The sequence below is a fragment of the Ixodes scapularis genome, unplaced genomic scaffold, assembly GCF_016920785.2.
Source record: "Ixodes scapularis isolate PalLabHiFi unplaced genomic scaffold, ASM1692078v2 PGA_scaffold13__105_contigs__length_92229423, whole genome shotgun sequence".
Lineage (NCBI taxonomy): Eukaryota > Metazoa > Arthropoda > Arachnida > Ixodida > Ixodidae > Ixodes > Ixodes scapularis.
In genome coordinates, this window is record NW_024609839.1 from 25,076,460 (window position 1) to 25,096,043 (window position 19,584).

A 19,584-nucleotide genomic window follows, 5' to 3' on the forward strand; every position below is an offset into this window, starting at 1 on the left:
GGGCGAGCCGGGAGAACAATTTTTTTTTTTCTACTCATGGCCAATAACCTGCTAAAATTCTGTAGAAAAATGTACTTCAAGATTAAAAATTAAGTCATATTCACTTTCATATAAGGCCGAATTCTCTTAGATATTTTGATTAACAGGGTACAGTTAATTCAAATTTAATTTAAATTGCCGCCCATAAATATGAGTCTAAAAAACGTGAAGATGACTATTTAAGGTTTTACTCTTTCACAGGCAGGGAGTATGATGCCACTGGTAAAAGGTCAAATTGGTGGACTTCAAATGATATAGGAGAATTTACAAAGAAAGCCCAGTGTTTTGTCAGCCAATATACAGCTATATATGATAAAGAAGCCGAACAACATGTACGTAACCTTTGTTTATGTTTTATAGGCTCCTAGCGAAAATCTGCATGTTGCTCATCACGTTTAATCTCCTGTAAGAAAGCCTATTACACTCCGTGGCGTCATCTACCACAGCCAGAGGCATAGCCTGCCTTTTCATTACATTATCTCACTTCGGGAAGGCTGCATGTCCCTCAACAACCCATTTCGAGAGTTGTTCAGGGAAATACTGGAAAAAAAGGCACGGGAAGAAAGGCACGTGCGCAACTGCAAAATTTCTAAAATAATACAAATAGATAAATATAATGCGCAAGGCCATTGCTAGAATGTTGTTTAACTGCAAAGTTTTTAAACTGAACAAGTAAATATTTAGGTAGTTCACACTTGGTGCATAGTTGGCACGAAAGGAAGGATCCTACACGCAACGCCTTAGAAATTAGCGCTCAAGGAGATTGCAGTGTAAAAACAAATTGATAATTAATAAAATGTGTCATCCACAAAATACGCCAGGTCTTGTCAAAATTAGCGATCTGGGCAAGAACAAATACCATGTACAGCCCGCACCTATATCGTTCAGAAAGCATAAGAGTATGACTTTTTAAACTTGCACATTCCGCTAGCTATACCATAATGTATTTTGACGGCAGATTGTTTTTTTTTTTTTAGTCAATGGACTTTCTGCCGAGGAGCCTATACAGGAGGGCCCAGGCAAATTAACAGTCATGTTTATGTAGTGTAGTTGCAAACTTAAATCAAGACGTGAGATTAAAGAAGTCTTTTTATTATTCTATTTTACGAACAAATATTATTGTACTTTGATTACTCATCACTTTCACGTAGATATTTTTTACTTACCTACATTTCACATTTGTGCAAATTATGTTGATATATGGTCAAAGTATTTTTTATTTGCTTGTACAGCTCAGTGGAACAAGAACTGAGGTGGAGAATATTGCTGACAATGGCGCAATCAGTGCTATTCTATTGGTATTTATATAACTTCATTTCTCTATTGCGTCTGCACTGCTTTTACTGAGTTAGAATTGCTTTTAAGACAAAATATTCTCTAGTAAAAAAACATATAACTAAAACAGCGTAAAAAACACAAGGACAAGTAGAAGAAGGGACACAGACACAGCGCTGTGTCCGTATCCCTTCTACATGTCCTTGTGGTTTCGCTCCGTTTTAATTATATAACATATTCTCTGCACAGTAGATTCTGATATCAAGAACTGTGCTTGAAGATTCTCAGTGAGAAAACTGTCTTGCGTCAGAGAAAAAATAAAACATTTTACTGCCTTTGGATTACACAACAAACGAGCTGAACAAAGAAGAACAATGATTTGGAAAGTAACATCCCAAAATTTTAGGCGTCAGTGTGTATGAAGTGAAGTGTTTTTGTTAAAACTAATATGGTGCAGGGTTACCCCATTTCAACAAGCTATTGTGGCCTTATATATTGTGTTACTAAACATCTTGGTGAAATTACCGCAAAGACAAGGTAGGAAGAACATATAGACAGGGGAGAGTGCTACTTACAACTGGCGCTTAATATTTTGAGAGAAAGACGAAAAAGAGGTACTGACATTAAAAAAATAAAAACACACAAATAAAAACGTTAGAACTTGTCAGTGAAAGAAGGAGTGCCAGACAAATATAGATAATAATAAAAAAACGAAAAAGACAAAAACAAAACTGTACTCGAATTAGTAGTTTATTTAATGGTCATGCATTCTAAATATAAATAGTGCAGCACCGTGTTTCTATTGTGTTATTTTCGGCTTTTGTCTGCGTTCTGACGCCGGGAAAAAGCCGCGCCTCGTTGCACCGTTCAATAAGTTTAAATTCCTCCAGATTGTGTGCAAAGCTCAAAGCTTGAGCATTGGCATAATGTTGCCACGTGCTGGCAAGGAAAGTAACAACTAACCGTTGGTTAGCATAGTCAAAAGTTAACATTCAAAAATCAAGTCACCCAGTATATCATTCTAATTGAAAAGACTGGCTTTAAACTGCCGCAGAAAATAATGTGACATGTTATGCTCCAGAAAAAGAAATAAAGCAATTCATCTTATCAGCACTTCTAAGCATTGAGTTGATGTGCGACCCTTTGTTTCATAACTAGTGTTCGGTTACTTTGCGCTTTATTTTTATTCAACAAATTCGGTGTTTTTTTCTGTCAATTTTCGGTGTCGGACAGGAAATTGGTGCTTATCGGCCCTTATGTTGAAGAAGCAGGACACGGGCAAAACATTCCCCAACCTCCAGAGAACATGCTCGCGCTCAGAACATTTAAAAGACGTCCCGGTACAAATTTAAACAAAAATGAGATAAGGATTTTGGTCTCAAAAAAAAAATTATCCTCGCGGACAGTTGATTATGGCTGTGTGCAAGGTAGCACAAAAAAATTATAGTTCTAGATTTTTTTTTTTCCGCGAAGCTTGCGTTTTTCTTCGTGACGAAAAGCTGTAGTCCAGGGTTTTTCGGTTTCCCCAATTTTTATAAAAACCGGCATGGGGGTTAGGTTTTGGGGCTTGTCTGTAGTTACCCAAAACATGGCACACCTAATCGTAACCAAAATAAACTGAAGAAAGTAAGCGATCCGGCATGTTTTGTACGTTTGATTATTGATTTTTTTTTTAAATAGGCAAACAATCTAACGCCTTCGAGGACTATGCCACAAATCACCACTTGGCACTGTACATCCATGAGTTCTAATCCCGTGCCTGTCATGAGATTAATTAGAGCGAAATTCAAGCTTAACACTTAAAAACCGAACTAACTTAATTTATTACCGCGGACCACAAATACTCTTCATTGACGCACCTTGAGCTTATATTACCCTCAAGAGAGTCATGATCGGTGTGGCACAAATAGTAGAGACTCATATGAATATAGGGATTAATGTGACGAGACTGAATTTCGGATTAGGTATGCTGCCATCAATCGTAATAATGTCAAATCATTCTCCTCAAAATAAAACTTGTGTCTTGCCATGCTCTGGGCTTAAGCAATTAAACTCAGCCTCTCTGCAGTTTTGAAGAAAGATATATATTTACTCGAAGCTGGAGCAGAATGTGGAAATGTTTACCGTTTGCCATATAGTTTGGCAAAGCGGACTGCAAACATTTTAAAATGTTGAAGAATGTGATACCTCGCGTAGTTTTTCTTGAAACACTATGAGTACCCTGCCCTACAAAACATTAAATATAGTTTAATGAACTAGTATTTCATTCATCGCAAAAGTGTATAACCAAACAACATGACGTACCTTTTTTTATTAATTTTCAGAAGTGAATTATAACCTCATACACCTAAAACGGTATTATAACCATTGTGCGCGAGGTCTGTGCTTGCTCTGCATGCCCCAGTTGTGTTATGTTGTTTTATTTTTTTTTATTTAGATGTTGTGGCTTCATAAACTTGCAACTAAAAGGCTTTCTTTTTATCAGAAATAATTTTTTTAGATTAAAAACCACAGGAATTTTCTATTTTCTTTATTCATTATTAGGCTCTCAGAAATATATTAACAGCAACGCCCAAAGCGGATGTTAAACTCCCAGGACATGAGAGTCGTTCTCCACAGGAGCTGTTATTTCTTGCCTATGCAAATGTGAGTAAGACGTAATGTTACTACAGTTATTGAATTCCATATTTTTTTTAAGAATCCGTTGTTGCAAAGCTGAATATTAATCGTACTTTGTTAGTCAAATGTCTTTTCATTTATTTATGGTGTCAAACGTTTTTACAGTAGTGTTAGCTTTTTTATGTTGTATCAGAAGTGTGTTTTGAAACAAAATACAATAAAGAAAATCAACAAAGGTACTGGAACAAACAATACAATTACAGCCATCGTTTGACGATCTCCCGGTTATATATGAGCGAACACAAAATCACCGCACAAACGTTGTTTTAAGAAAACTAGGACATCTTCGAAAACAAATCACGTAAAACTTTCAAACTTCTCTAAACTATGGATTCCAATAAACGTTACCGGTTTGAGTTGAGCTAGTTGGTGCATAGGCAGCAATGGTGGGAAAGCAGCTAGCGCAGTGAAAGACTACCCAACAGAACGGTCGCCGCCCAAATTATTCCACTCCTCAATAGACCATATGCTAAATTGTTTGAACATCTAGCAACACTCTGGGCGCTACCATGTTTATTACGTCCAGATTCCTCCGCTGTTTGTCAATTTTATAGTGTTGTCGGTAACAATCGATGCCTAGCGCTCACCGTCATCGATTATCACCCACACCTCTGAGCTGAGGGTTAGTATTAATTTACGCCCCTCTTGCGCATGTACATGCTCGTCACCTTGTACATGGTCACTGGTTTCTCGCCACAACCAACATGGCAGCCGTACACTTAAGCTGGAAATTTGGCTTTGAGTGCTAGTAAAGCCATGGGCGCGGGCGCCAGGTTTTCGAAGTCTCGTTCACTGCGCGACTTCTTGTGCGAGCGAAGGATTCTTCAGAACTACGCTTTCGCACCCTGGCCTTTGCCGGCACCGAAGCCGACTGATGAAATGGGGCATGTTCTTCGGCGCCCCTTAGATGGCGTTGTGCATCTTGTATATGGTCTATTGTAATGATCCGAAATGAGTACTTAAAATATTTAGGTACTTAAACTAATTAACGTTTGGACAGTACTACCTGACTAAAACCGTAGCATTACAAACTTTCTTGTAGCATGAGCAGCGGTAAGTGGCATTATAGAGACAGTTTATAAAGGCGCCTTCTGGTATCCTCAAAGTGAAAGCCGACGCTTCCCTAATAGTCTTGGGTACTTTGGAGCATTCTTTCTTACCAAAATCTCGCATCCGTGTATGAGGGATCCTGAAAATTCCTTCTCGTAATCTAGAGTCTGCAGTGCGTTTTCTTTTTGCCGATATGTGAAACTTCTGTTACATTTATAAGTATTTTAAGACATTCTCTACCAGTGCTTATCAAATTTTTACTAAAACCTTCCTATTATATACCACAAAAGGTTTCTAAACAATGAAATATGCGTATATTTCATTTCAAACGAATAAATTTCATAAACTTGCCATAAAACAAAATAATACAAAACGGCATTATTAAGCTTTAACAATACAAGAGTATTGAACAAAGTGGGTGTAAAAATATGAATTACAAGCACATATCAAACTTCTGAACCAAGGGTTATACTTCTTCGTGCTTTGCGAAATAAAAACGAACGAAATATTTATACTGCATTTTGCTATTAGGATGTACAAATATAAACTCACTTATGAGATGCCTTTGAACCGTCGATATTCAATAGTGAGTAGCTTATGTATTATGACATGAAACAAAAGATTAAGAGATTTAAATACCTTATTGAGTATGCAAGAATAAATACAGTTTAACCATAAGTTGAGCATATTTGTTTTCACAAATATCACGCACATTCACACAGTTTATTCATGCATCAGATAGTCACCGTTCACACGTTTTGTAACCTCTAAAACATAACTTATTTATTGCCACGTTTTTTTTTTTCTTATTTCCACATCAATTTTTATGGAAACAAGCTTAAAAGTACACTTTTCCATGTGTTATATTGTAATATTTTATGTGACCAACCTAAATCTAAGCCAACTGTAACAAAAGAAGTTAAAGAAGTGAACCTGTACTCCCCGCGGCACTGTTCGTTCGAACAAATCATAGCCGGTTTCCTCAGCTATTCCATCATTATTGAAGGGCTCTCAACAGAACTTAATAGTGGTGAAAAGTGATTAGCTGGGCTACTAACGTACGTGATACTTTTTGATGCCCGCCAGTGTAGTTTTCGAACGAAATTCCAAAAACCACTCAAGTTGTGTTCGTGCTAACGGTTTCACGCAGTGTACAAGTGTCAGGAGGCTTCAGTCGCGTGAAGAGAAATACATTTTCAGATTATAAGGCGTTATAAGAACGCGAATCAAAATACGTTAATGATGCTGATCTGTCTATAGAAGCTCCAACTAACGCCCAGTTCTTGCTGAAATATTGCACATAAATATTGCAAATCATTTAGACCCTATTACATTCTTAACTCACGTATATATATCAGCCCTAAAAATGTTACCGAGTAACGTCCTTCATAATGTTGCGGGAACTTGTTTTTGATGTAAATGGTTGAAAATGTTAGTTTCTAATTTACGATAACGAAAGAGGGACATGGACGACAAACACTTTCATGTCCCTCTTTCGTTACCGTAAATTGTTTCTGAAGTTCTACAATTTCCAGTACCTTCCTTATTACCGTTTCTTTCTCGTTTTCTTAGGTGAAGGAAGAACCTCTTAACCAGGTCGTTATGGGCAAACCCCGTTTAAATCACTGCCACGAGGTTTTCAGTGCTACATTAAGATCTATGTTTTTGTTTTTTTCTGAAAAGTAATATTTTGACAGAATGGTCGCATCGACCGCATCGCCCTGAGACCAACTGAAAGTTTTATTCGTGAAATTCTACGTTAGCGCGATTTATTCCCGTTTACTTATCTATTTATTTATTTATTTGGGGAAACTGCGACATTGCATGAGGTAAATTCAGGAGTAAAAAGAAAAACTAAAAACATGAATTTTATACAAACAAATGAAGCATCAATTACACACCCTATGGTGAAACATCGGCAATATTTTAACAGAGGGTTCAAGAAAGGCAAAGCTACTAAATTCGCTACGTACACTTCATACATATTTTTGTAACACGGCAAGCAAAACCACACAAAAACAGCCTATTAGACTCCCAATAAAATATCTCGAGCTCAAGAAAACGATTTGTTTCATAATTACTCCAATTTTCAATATTGCTGGAAAAACGAAATCCCCGCGCACTTCATTGTGTAATACATTTTCCGTTAAATCGACAAGTTTTTTGTTTATAAGCTTACTATGAAATTTCACGCGCCTTGAAGACACTTGAAGACTTTTATAAATTCACGCAGAACGTAAATGACTAGATTATGTTATTCTTTTATGGTTGGCTGATTTTCCATATAGTATAAAATAGTTTAGCGTAATTTCAGTTTATGGGCAATTAATAAGACAAGAGCAGGCAAAAAATTGCTGCATACTCAACTGTTTCGTGAGAACTTGTACAGTTTTTGTGAAATTTCAGTAGTAAGAGAAACACTCTCAATTTATTAAGACGTTTCTTGTTCGTGTAGGTTTATAATATTTAAAACTTGATTAAAAATATACGAGAATATACATGGGAGAAGTCGGAAAGCTTTTTCACTCTATGCGTGTATTTTTTCTAGAAAATATAACGCGTTAATAAGATCGCGTCGTAGAAAAGCCGACATCGGAGGCGTGATGCGAAAATCCTTGTTGGTCGATAGGGTCATTACGTCACTGCCATATAACCGCGTGAGGGGAATTTCGGACAACCCACTACGCTCATGTGAAACGTGACGTCACGCGTGTAATAAAAGTGATTAAACAATGCATGTAAAGCGAATAAAGCTCGCCGCATCTATCAGACAATCTCACTTTGTTAAGTAAATAATTTAATGTAAAAAAAAAAAATTAAAGAGTTTCAGGTGGGATTCGAACCCCCGACCCTTCGGTTGCGAGCATCGCCTTCTCACTTGCCGCTTGAGCGGCGAATGAGAAGGCGATGTGAACCGGGCCCGATAACGCAATCGCGTTCCACTCTTAAAGGCAAGGCTTAAGCGTCCTCCAAGTTTTTATTACGTCGCAGTGAATTTGCATATTCGTGTAATAAATATTACGGTGAGACAAACCTTTTCGTGTTTTGTGAGATTGCATTCACACGTGTTAATACACATTATTCGCTGGTTTCCAGACAATGTGCAATAAAATGACGAAGGCAGCACGAATATATTACAATCAACAAAATCCACACAGCCTAGCAATGCACAGGTAAATATTGTATACTTTGTTTATTGAAACAATATAAGAACGTGTAAATTTCAATAAGATTGGCAAGTATTTTGAAACAATTGTGTGAAATTCGCAACACTGCGACCCAAGTAAATCACTGATATATACTAAGCGATAATAAAAAAACAATGTATCTACTAAGTGATTGGCACTGACAAACAGCCTACAAGCGTACTCTGAAAAATAAAAGACATGAACGTTGTTTAGCCCACATGAACAAACTTGTATCGCATTCCACGCGGCGGTATAGGCTTGCAGGGCACCTGTGATTGAATATATTGCATTCACATGCATTTATACAACATAAAAACCACTGAAAGACAAGACGACGTAGTTCAGCGGTTTCTTTTTTACATCAAAAAAGAAAAGAAACCCCCGAATTCCACCCGGCTCGCCAAAAGAGAGCCTTTCGGCGCATTTTCAAGACTTACTCCTTTTTAGCAGCATGGTTTCTTACGAAAATAATCTCTGGAGAAGGGGAACAAGAGGGATAAAGTACAGACACAAATCTCCAAACACAGCTAGGTGACCGGTGCGCGGCCGAAAACAATTCGCCTGATCCGGGTATCGAACCCGGGACCTCTCCATTTCCAGTGGAGCGCTCGACCAACTGAGCTAACCAGGAGTTAGACGTCAGTAGAGCCAATACGTTTTATCAGCTGCCACCAGCCCTTCACCCTTGTTTGTGTTAGACTGGTGGCAGCTGATAAAACCTGTTTGCTCTAATGACGCCTAACCCCTGGTTAGCTCAGTTGGTAGAGTGCTCCACTCGAAATGGAGAGGTCCCGAATTCGATACCCGGACCAGGCGGATTTTTTCTGTCGCGCACCGGTCACCTATCTGTATCTGGAGATTTGTGTTTTTCCTCTGTCCCTCTTGTTCCCTTCTCCGGGGATTATTTTCGCCATTCTTGTCCAGCTCGTTTGCTCCTTTGCATTTAATTGCATTATAATTATGATTTATTTATCTTCATATTTTGTATATACAAAGGGAATAAATCATGGCCGAAAAACTATTGAACGCAAATAAAAAACAGCTTCGAAAAAAACACGTGTATATTTATTCCGACAGTTTAGCTGAGAGTCTCAAGTTGTTGAAGGAATGATTCAAAGTTAAGGACTGAAGACAGCTAGGAAGACACATATGTTGGGCGAGAAGAACAACACCAGAATTAAAATCAAGAAGAAAGAAGGCTGGAGGTGCATCTAAGCTCGTCTTATGAGTTCTGAATGCGAAAGCATGGATGTCGTTCCTGCGCGCGCTCTCGTTAAATGGCCGCTCCGCGCTGACATCGACCGTGCAGCCTCTCCGGGGTCTGCCCAAGTGGGCTCTGGGAGGCTCCGCCGCAGCCAGCAGCAGCCAGCCGCTTTCTTTCTACCGGCGCGCTGCGGCGCCGGCCCGCAGAGACATGGGGTGGCGCTCCTTGAAACTGACGCGCGCCGGCCAATGGGAGCCTCGTTCCTTGAAACTATGACTCGCGCCAGCCAATGGGAGCCTATCCGTCAGATCCCGGCTTCGCTTCGCTCCTTTTTGCAGAGGTGAATTTAGCTGCCGTTTTGTGTGGCTTTTTGCGCGGCTTCAAAGCTGGGAGGCCTCAGATCGCGGCTTCACTTCGCTCCGTTAGGAGAGGGGAATATAGCTGCCGTTTGTCGTGGCTTCATGGGACAGTTAATGCTTCCGCATTAAAAACATGCCGTACATCCAATCATATTTATATTTTCCGTAGCACGCATTTAGGTTTTTAAGAAAAAAAACGTTCCTGCATAATAATTTTAAGTCAGTCAAATACTCTTATGCAAAGAAAAATAGGGTGCTTAGCATTAATTCGAATTGACTTTAAAACAAAAAAATTAACGTTTCCTTAATTCGGGCGATGCAGATAAGTTACAAAGCCAGGGGGAAACAATATAAGAAAAAATTGTCACGATAAGTTGAATAACGAACTAAAATTATTTATAAACTTTCTGAGGAGAGAAAATAAATTAATGGTTCCACTTGAAAACCTGTTGAACATCGTCTACAGCCGCTAAATCAGTGAGTTTTAGGGGGACTTCAAGCTCGAGGGAGGCACGGGTGTGCGGTAAACTTACCAGTCGTGCAACAGGTTGAAGGTTCGCTCTGCGAAACCGCGGAGGATGGGATCATCATCCATAATTTCGCACCTCTAACCTCGTGGTATCCGCTTCAACAGCGGAAAACGGCTTAAAGCATTTGCCGCTTCTTCTGTCTCCTGGATAAACTTTGAGTGAAACAAAACGCGAGAATACGCGAACGCCTGCGCAGTTATCCTTTGATGCTTTATAACTTATTCTTATTTCAGGGTGAACGTGCCACTGCAAAATCACGAAGAGTTCGCGACCGCGTTCAAATGCAGTACGTCAGCGAAGATGAATCCAACTAATAGATGCACACTATGGTAACATAATTTTGTTGCTGTCGTGATATTTGGAAGAAGATTAAAGTAATATGTTATCTGATTATTTGGAAGAAGATTAAAGTAATATGTTATCTGATTATTTGAAAGAAGATTAAAGTAATATGTTATCTGATTATTTGGAAGAAGATTAAAGTAATATGTTATCTGTATATTTGGAAGAAGATTAATTTAATACGTTATCTGATTATTTGGAAGAGGATTAAAGTAATATGTTATCTGATTCTCAAGAATGTCCCAAATAAAGATTTGTCGTCGTTAAATGATTATCTGCTAAAATAATTATATTCGTAACATTGGTGTGCACGCATGCCGTTTCTGGAAGTCTCAGCGAAACTAATTATATGAACACGGTTACAATAGAGGGTTTTTGGTAGACCGTTCTTATGCCTCCGATAGCAATACCCGGTATTCCACGTGTAGTGTTCGCCGCTGCGGGGAACAGCATTGACGACAGCAGACGCAGGAGTACGATAGAATATCCTTATCAATAATTGGTTTATTTCCACCTAAGTGGTGGATGTCGAGGAAAAAGCTGTGAAATACAGCTTGACAAGGCCCTCGACCCCCTACATAAGCACAGCAGCAGAGGTTCAGGAAAAAATGCTACTTCATGCGAAAGTACAAAACGGGTGGATATTCTATGCACACAGCACACAAATCAAAGAATAAATAATCCTGGAAATATTAAACAAACCACCAGATCACTGGTTTTTTACCTATCTAGGTTTACAAAATATTCTTTAAGTTGCTTAAATGGCATCCTAATCAAATCCAACTCACTAGCATCAAACTGGTTGAGCAATTTAGGCAGCGTATATCTAATCATCTATGAGCCGTAATTTGTCCTCCGCACTACCATCTCCCATGAGTGAGACCAAACGAGGAGCGGCCGCACTCCCGTTACCTTATAGCGTCTTATCACGAGAGGGAGAGGACACAGAATGGAAGGGGAAGCAAGAAGGATGGGGAAAAGTGGTCGCACCACATGGACTTCAACGCGCGCGCTATAGACCTTTGCAAAAAGAGCGCTCTGGCCGCCGCCATTTTGCGAATCGAGCGACCCCTATCAGCCAGAACCCGCCTGAGCTGTTTAAGCCCGGTAAGCGTGACTCCCCACCTGCATTTTGCATTCGGAGTTTGGCGGCTTTTCTTGGAAGTTTTTGCTTTATTCGCCTGTTTAGGATGCTTACCCTTTGTATGTTATCTTTCACTGTGAGAACCAGGGAATACCAGGGCTCGTGGCCCGCTCGGCCTTCGCAGGAAACGAACCAAGAGAGCGAACGTCAAGCAGCCCGCGACGCAGGCAGGTCGACGTGCTTGGAGGATTATTTCCGTCGAGATAATCTCCAAAAAGCCTTCCAGGCTGTGTTCCGGGTCTTCGCAAAAACTAGCTGATAGGGTCGAATCCGGGGTGTGGCGACGGAATAAGCACGTTCGTTCATTTGCTATGAAGCTGTTCAAAAAAAGGGGGCTCCCTTCCACATGTTCCCGAAAACACGCCGGATTCCGTCCGGTCGTCGTGAAGTGACTATCGTCGACACTGTATATTGGATATGCTGTGTTATTTGAGACCTTTCTCAAATCCTGTTCGGATAACGCGGCACCGTGGGGTACGTACAACATATTTTTTGCTCGATTGATGAGACTCATTGAATTTTATGTTGTGGGCCGAGAATATCCAAGCAGTGCGGATATCCTGTGTGGTCAAATATTTTGACCTTTATAGATTGACACGGCTGTGTGTACGGTGCCGTAAAACAACGAACATAAAATGAAACAAACATTCCAGTTGCATTTGTTGTCGCGCACGGACTCACCAAAACAGCTTTCATTTCTTTGTTTTTGTTCCTAAAAATAGAGCACTGCTTTCTTAAAGACCTCTATAAGTTATGTTCGCCACAAAACACAAGATAAAAAAGAAACGCGGCAATTCAGCCCCATTAGCGTCCGGAATTGCGCCTACGCAGGCTGCCACAGCCCACTGACGAGAAGCTCCACAGCTCAGCGCAGTCGGGCAACACTGACGTGCACTCTCAAAACCAGGGACACGCGCTGTAAATCGCTTCGTTCGAGACTGCCGCTGGAAAGGTATATACAACATTCCCAAGTAGCACAAACTGGGCTCCAAAAGTGGGGCCGACAGAGGTTCCACGTGGGCAGCCCACATGGGTTCAAGGTCGGTTTTAAGGCAACTTACCTGGGCTGCCTTGAAGGACCAAAGTAGGTGGGCAGCCAATATAGGCCCCCCTTGTGGGAATCACAGTGGGCCTACGTGGGCAACACGCATGCGTTCCCTCGGAAACCTAAATTTAATAAGGGTAATTTTTTTATTTACATACAGTGCGGGGTCATGCAATGCATCCCAACTTCAAAATGCTTTACTTTTCCCACGCGAATGCTCAAAATAATATTACCATTTTGATAGATCAATAAAACGACTTCAGCAGGACCATGAAAGATTGGGCATTTTAAGTGTACAAGATGGAACAAAATTAAGGGGAAATCCACTGGTGGACTTTTAGAGAATAGGTTAGCGTAACACTTGGGAAACGCCGCACACGTCCCCCTTTGTTGTTGTTGTTATTGTTGGTTTTTATTTGCATCAAATACAGAGTACATGATACTGGAGGCTTGTGGAAAAAGCGGTCACAAGACCAGCTTGACAAAGCCACAGGCCCCCACATTGGCATTTGCAGCACTAAAAAGAAAATTATCAACATACCATACAGACTACAGCATTAACAGAAAAAGCAAGATAAACAGAATAAAGAGAAGCAACAATGTTCACACTCAAATTACGTAACAACCACGCAATTGTAGGATATCTTGAAAAGCATTATCAAGAGAAAAAAAAAAGATTACTTACATGCACAACTAGTTTCACGTTTAATAATATTACACAGCATCTTTTACATAAGGAAAGTCGACTCAGGGCTGAAATAACGACGCAATGCTTTAAACGTAATATCTAAAAGCTCGACATTTTCGGCAGCTAATCTATTTAGTAACCTTGGCAGTTTGTTTTTCAACGTATCTTGCCCGTAGATTGTTCTGTAAGTGCTAACATTCCAAGGCTCACCATGGCGTGTTGTGTAGGCGGTAGTATTGGTTTGTAAGTTAGCTAAAAACGATGTTTTAGTTTTTACCTCTTGTTTAAAAGTTTTAGAGAGCCGATAATCGTACATTTTATGAATCGGCAATACATTATATTTTACGAACAACTCGTGCGTGCGAAAGTAAGACGGAATATTTTCAACAACTCTTAGGAACCGTTTTTGTAAGACATGTATTTTATGTAGATTTGCTTGAGTTGTGGATGCCCAGACTAAGTGGCAGTAGTTAAGCCTAGATGAAAAAAAAACATTATAAATTAAAATCATAATATTTCGTGGCAGAATGTGCCGATTACGATAAACAAGTCCGACTATTTGGGACAGCTTAGCAACTATTTAATCAATATGTGTATCCCACGACAAAGTGTCTTGAAAAACAACCCCTAGTGCTTTAAAACTAGAAACAACTGCAATGGGTGTCGAATTTAGCATTATTGGTCGATTTAACATAGCACTTTTATTTTTACTACGAAATAATACGGCTTTAGTTTTGTTTATATTTATCTTTAAGCTATTTTGGCACGTCCATTTGTCTAGTTTTTGTAACGTCGAATTTGCTTTATCGACTATCTCATTATATACATTTCCGGTTATAAATATGCTGGTATCATCAGCGTAAATAATCATATTAACATCTGACCCAACAGAGACGATGTCATTTACATACATATTAAAAAGAAAAGGACCCAGAATACTCCCCTGTGGTACACCGCAAGAAACAGGAAGTGGATCGGAGAAATGATCGTCTATACGGACTGTTTGTAAACGATGAAGAAGATAAGAGGTGATTAAGGATGCAGCCTTCCCTCTGAAACCATAACGTTGAAGTTTTTGAACAAGCAATGTATGATTTACATGATCAAATGCTTTAGTTAAATCTACAAACATACCAAGAACCAATTTTCCTTCCTCGAGTGCGGTCAAGATTAGTTCTTTCTACGCGAGCAGTGCGGACTCTGTAAAGAGTCCTTTACGGAAACCAAATTGAGATTCATTTAAAAGGTTATGCTTCTGCTCAAAGTCAATAAAACGGTTTAAAATTATTCTTTCTAACGCTTTTGAAAAAATTGGAAGTATCGACACGGGACGGTAGTTGCCCATGTCATTTTTATCGCCTTTCTTATACAACACATTTATATGGGCAACTTGCATTCTCCGAGGAAAAACAGCTTGACTAAGGCAAAGGTTAAATATATGCGTTATGTAAGGGGCAAGAAGTTCAACAGCGTGCTTAATTGGTTTTATCTGAAATCCATCAGCGTCTTTAGCCTCGCTGTTGCTTAAATTTATAATTGTAGTAATAACTTCTTGTTCATTTACAGGGTTAAGAAAAATAGAATTTGGGTTGGACGGAATGTTCACGAGGTTACAGTTCGTTACGGTTTTATTGACAATATTCACGAAATATTTGTTAAAAGCATCTGCAAGTGCTTTTCCAAATAACTCACCATCATCTGTGATTATCTTGTTGACTTTGTCGGGGGAAACATTATGCTTTAAGACGGCATTTAATCTTTTCGACGTTAGTTCAGAGCACCCTGCCGCGGAAATGAATTGATTTGCGAAGTAATCGCGTCTTGCCTTTTTCAGTTCTTTATCTAGGCGATTGCGACAAGTTTTAAACTTACGTAATATTTCTTGGTCTTTAGTTATAATAAATTGACTGTAGAGCTTGTTTTTTTCATCAATACTTGCAAAAAGCTCGGAGTTAACCCATGGCTTACGAATCTTTCTGCTTTTCCTAATACGTAAATAAGGAAAACTTTCTGCATATATCGGTTTTAAAATTCTGAGAAATTTATCATAGGCATCATTTGCGTCATCACTGTTCAGTACAATTTCCCAAGCTGTTTGTGCAATTTTATCACAAAAGATGGTCGGGTTTGTTTTTGTTATTTTTTGTACAAGGGTATGCCGACTGCAATATTTTATTTTTTACATGCCCCTTCGTACAGATAAATATTGGTAGATGATCACTTAGGTCACAGGCAAACTCCCCTGCTTTTACTTGGTTCGAGCTTATATTTGTTAAAAACAGATCAATTAGAGACGAAGAGTGCTCAGTCACTCCTGTGGGTAGCATAATGAAATTCCGCAAATTATCCGTCATTAGTAAAATATCTAGTTTAGACCTCGTTGAATCACTTTTTAGCATATTAATATTCATATCCCCGCTGCAGATGAAATTCAAACGATTTTGTGCAATAAAGTCAAAAATTGATTCAAAGCAATCCAAGAATGTAGCTACGGTACCACTGGGAGGGCGGCAACAAACGGCAATTACCGTGTTTTGTATTTGAATTGACAAAAATTCACATTCACTCGTATTTACAGTAAAGTCTAACAATATTTGACAGTTATATTCTTTTTTGACTAAAATGCACACTCCACCGCCGCGGCTACTAGGGCGATTTAAATAAAAGGTATTATACGATGGGAGACGAAATACATTTGTTTCGTCAGTTGACCATGTCTCGGTTAGCAATATTGCATCAAATTGCAGCCCAAAATTATCAAATAATAGACAAAGATCGGATTCTTTATTTTTAATTGAGCGTATATTCAAGTGAAAACATTTAAACGACCGCAAGAACGGTTTTCCTAGATGCCTTTCAAAAGAATTCGGAAGTAAGTATGATTCGCTGGCTGTACTTGCCATAGATAGCCGATTGCTCAATTCTTATCGAAGCTTATCTAGGTCGGCAATATTAGAGATTACCACCGCGCGGCTTCCGTCAGACTTGCGCACAAGCACTCGGCCATTGCTGTGCCACGCGTATTTATAATTGCTCCTTTTGGCCCAGGCTTTCGTTTCGAAAAGTAGAGAACGGGACCGTCTTGTCAAGTTTTCAAGTAGAAACAGAGTGTCATTCGAATCACGTAACTTCTTTCTGCTTTCCCACCATCTATCGCTATCAGCCTGTCTTGCAAAGCGGCAGATTACGCCCGGCGTTTTATCTTTCCTTGAAGGCAGACGGTGAATGGACACCACGTCCATATCAGAAAGCTGTGGCAGTTTGAGCTGTGTGGCAAGTACGTTTAGTTTGCTCAGCAAATTTTCCTTTTCGGTTACCTGTATTCCGTGAAACTCGAGGTTAAGGCGCCGGCTTCTCCATTCAAGGTTATCGATTTCGCATTGCATCTGATTTACTTCAACGTCCTGCGCCTCAAGTTTTTCCATTCTGCGTTTTAGGTTTTTGATGTCCTTTTCATTTTGTTCTGTTCGTTCCCGCAGTTCGTCGTACTGCTCGCTCCAAAATTGCATTGAATCTTCAATGCCCTCAACTACTTCTCTGAGCGGTAAGAGCTGGTCAAGTTTCTCATTGATCACCCTTAGCATTTGCCGCACATCTTGCGTTTCCAAGTCGTCACTCAGTGTAGGATCCCGAGCTTGTGCACAGGATTTTAAACCACGACAGGCTGGGCAGCGCCAAGCTAAACGATACGCTTCGCTTTTCGTTTTGATTGTTTTGTCAGAAATTCCAGAACATTTTCCCGTGTGGTAGCTACCATCACAGCCGCTGCACGCAATTTTCGCATCGGACGATACGAATTGTTTTTCACAAGTTTTACACTGACCATTGGAACTCATGGCTACACCTTGGCAGCAGCAGCAGCAGCAGCAGCGGCATAAAGCGTGGTACTAGGGAATAAAAGAACACCAACCTGAAAGACACAGGGGACTAGTTTGGTCGTGCCTGTTCAATGCTGCCGCTGCTGCCAATGTGAAGGAAAGGCTCCGCTGAGGTGCCTTTTGTAGCTTCAGCTTGGTCGACAGAAGCGCTTGATATTAGCGGTGGCGACGTCACGGTCGACCGAGCCTTGTCTGGTGCAGGCAGGCTCGTAGCTCCGAAGTCAGCAGATTTGAAGTTCAAATCACGGCAGTGTTGTCCCGGCAGCGCTCCTGTTATCTGAAAGATACAGGGGACTAGTTTGGTCGTGCCTGTTCAATGCTGCCGCTGCTGCCAATGTCGGAAACGCTAACGCTGACCCTTTCACTTTCTGTTTTGACTTTCCCTTTTGCTTCCTCTATTTCTTGCTCCCACTTTTTGGCTTCGCTAAAGGGTCAGTGTTAGCGCTTCCCAAAGGAAAACTTGTGTGACGTTTCCCAAGGGTCATGCTAACGCACTCCATAAGAATCCACCAATAGATCCTTTCCTGTACTCTGGGTGTCAAAGTAAGTCGATGCCCTTGGATATGGTCATCCAAATCACTCGTGGAAAGAACCACATCCACACCACTCGTGGAAGTAACCGTATTCATATCAGTCGTAAAGGGTACCGCATTTTTCGCTTTAACTAAACACACACACACACCACACCCCACGCCCCGCTACTACGAAACCCCAGAGCGAAGAACATCCGGTGACGGCAGAGCGGCAACTGAGCACGCCCGGATTTCACCATGCCGCGGCGCCTCTTTCTCTCTGGCTCCGCGCCAGCTGTGCGACGCTCCTTTGACGAAAACGAAAACGATCGTTTTGACGAAAACCCGGTGGCGTCTGTGAGTTTGTCAGCGCCTGGAAGAGACTGAGAGGGTGACAGGTGCTAATGTCAGCACATCGGATCAATGGGAGCGTCGCTCGCGTAACCCACTCCCCCTCCTTCTCCCTGTCTTCCCGGTGTTGACAAACTGACAGAGACCGCCGGGTTTTCATCAGAACGAGCGTTCTAAAGCTAACGCATTTACATTAAGACTGCTCACGTATCCATATAAAACCCTTTTGGAAAGGTAACAGGGATACATAGCCAGCTTAAACCAGCTACGACACTCCGACGGGCCTGTTTGAAATTTATCCTCAAATAAAATACTCTGTGTAAAAACTTCCACACCATGTAAAACGGTCTTTACAACATGCACGCTGAGAAGTAATTTAGTCATAAAGTTTTGAAAGCCTAAACATTTTTTCTCGTGCTTAGTAACAGTCCTCGTTGATTTAATATCAAATTAAATCGATCTCCTATGTTGAATTTTCAGAACGCGCAGTAAATATTCTCAATACCAGCAGAAAGTGTCATTTTGAAGTTACACAGGTAATCCAAGTTGGGCGTGACCGCGCATTACCCCCTTAGAGCACCCATCTTTGTAAACGCCATGCAGAACCGAGGTGGGACTACCGGGGGTTTTACATGGGCAGCCCAACTCTGGCGTGTCCACGCTTTGCCCGTATCTCTGCTAACTCTGCCCCCACATTACCGAGGTGAGACCCACCGAGCTATTGCACTGTCAGCCCAAGTTGGGCGTGCCCATCTTTGCCCCCCTGAAGCCCACATCTGCGCTAACTCTGCCCCCCGCACAGCTGAAGTGGGACCCACGGCCCAAATTGAGCGAGCCCTCGCATTGCCGAGGCGGGACCTGTAGTGGAATGTAGGTAAAGCCGCAGATCCGTTAAAGTTTGTCTAATGGTTGCCATGGGGCACTACTGGAGGGCCGAGTTTACGGCCCTTTAAAAGTCTAGATAAGAGCACGCGAAGGGGTGAATAAGGGTTTTCGACGAGTGACTACTTTCCGAACCCAAAGTTCAAGTCCTCCGCGTCGGAGCGTCGGAACTTCACCCTCCCGCACCGTTCACCTTCACCAGCCCGGGGAATGGCCTACTTGGGTGGCAACGTACCAAGACTACGCCTCCGCAGCCGGTCGCGACGCTACCAGCGACAAGGTGCAAGTACAGAAGCGACTGTGCTGCATAGGACCACATGCCCCCAGCGTGCTGTCACCGGCATGTGAGTCCGCTGCAGAAACGCCGCCGTTCGCGGCCGTCAGGAAGTTGGACAGGCATTTTTCGCACCCTGCCAAG

At 41.0% G+C, this 19,584-nt stretch overlaps 1 protein-coding gene and 2 non-coding genes across 3 annotated transcripts; 1 reads left to right on the plus strand and 2 right to left on the minus strand.

Moving 5' to 3' along the window:
- Nucleotides 1-8,789: 8,789 nt before the first annotated feature.
- On the minus strand, nucleotides 8,790-8,862 carry Trnas-gga. Its single transcript has one exon. It is a non-coding gene; the product is annotated as a tRNA-Ser (tRNA).
- Nucleotides 8,863-8,974: 112 nt separating this feature from the next.
- Nucleotides 8,975-9,047, plus strand: Trnas-cga. Its single transcript has one exon. It is a non-coding gene; the product is annotated as a tRNA-Ser (tRNA).
- A 7,420-nt stretch (nucleotides 9,048-16,467) lies between these two features.
- Nucleotides 16,468-17,127, minus strand: LOC120840749. Its single transcript, XM_040211403.2, has one exon. The coding sequence runs from the start codon at nucleotides 17,125-17,127 to the stop codon at nucleotides 16,468-16,470; it is 660 nt and encodes a 219-aa protein (XP_040067337.2).
- Nucleotides 17,128-19,584: the final 2,457 nt, after the last annotated feature.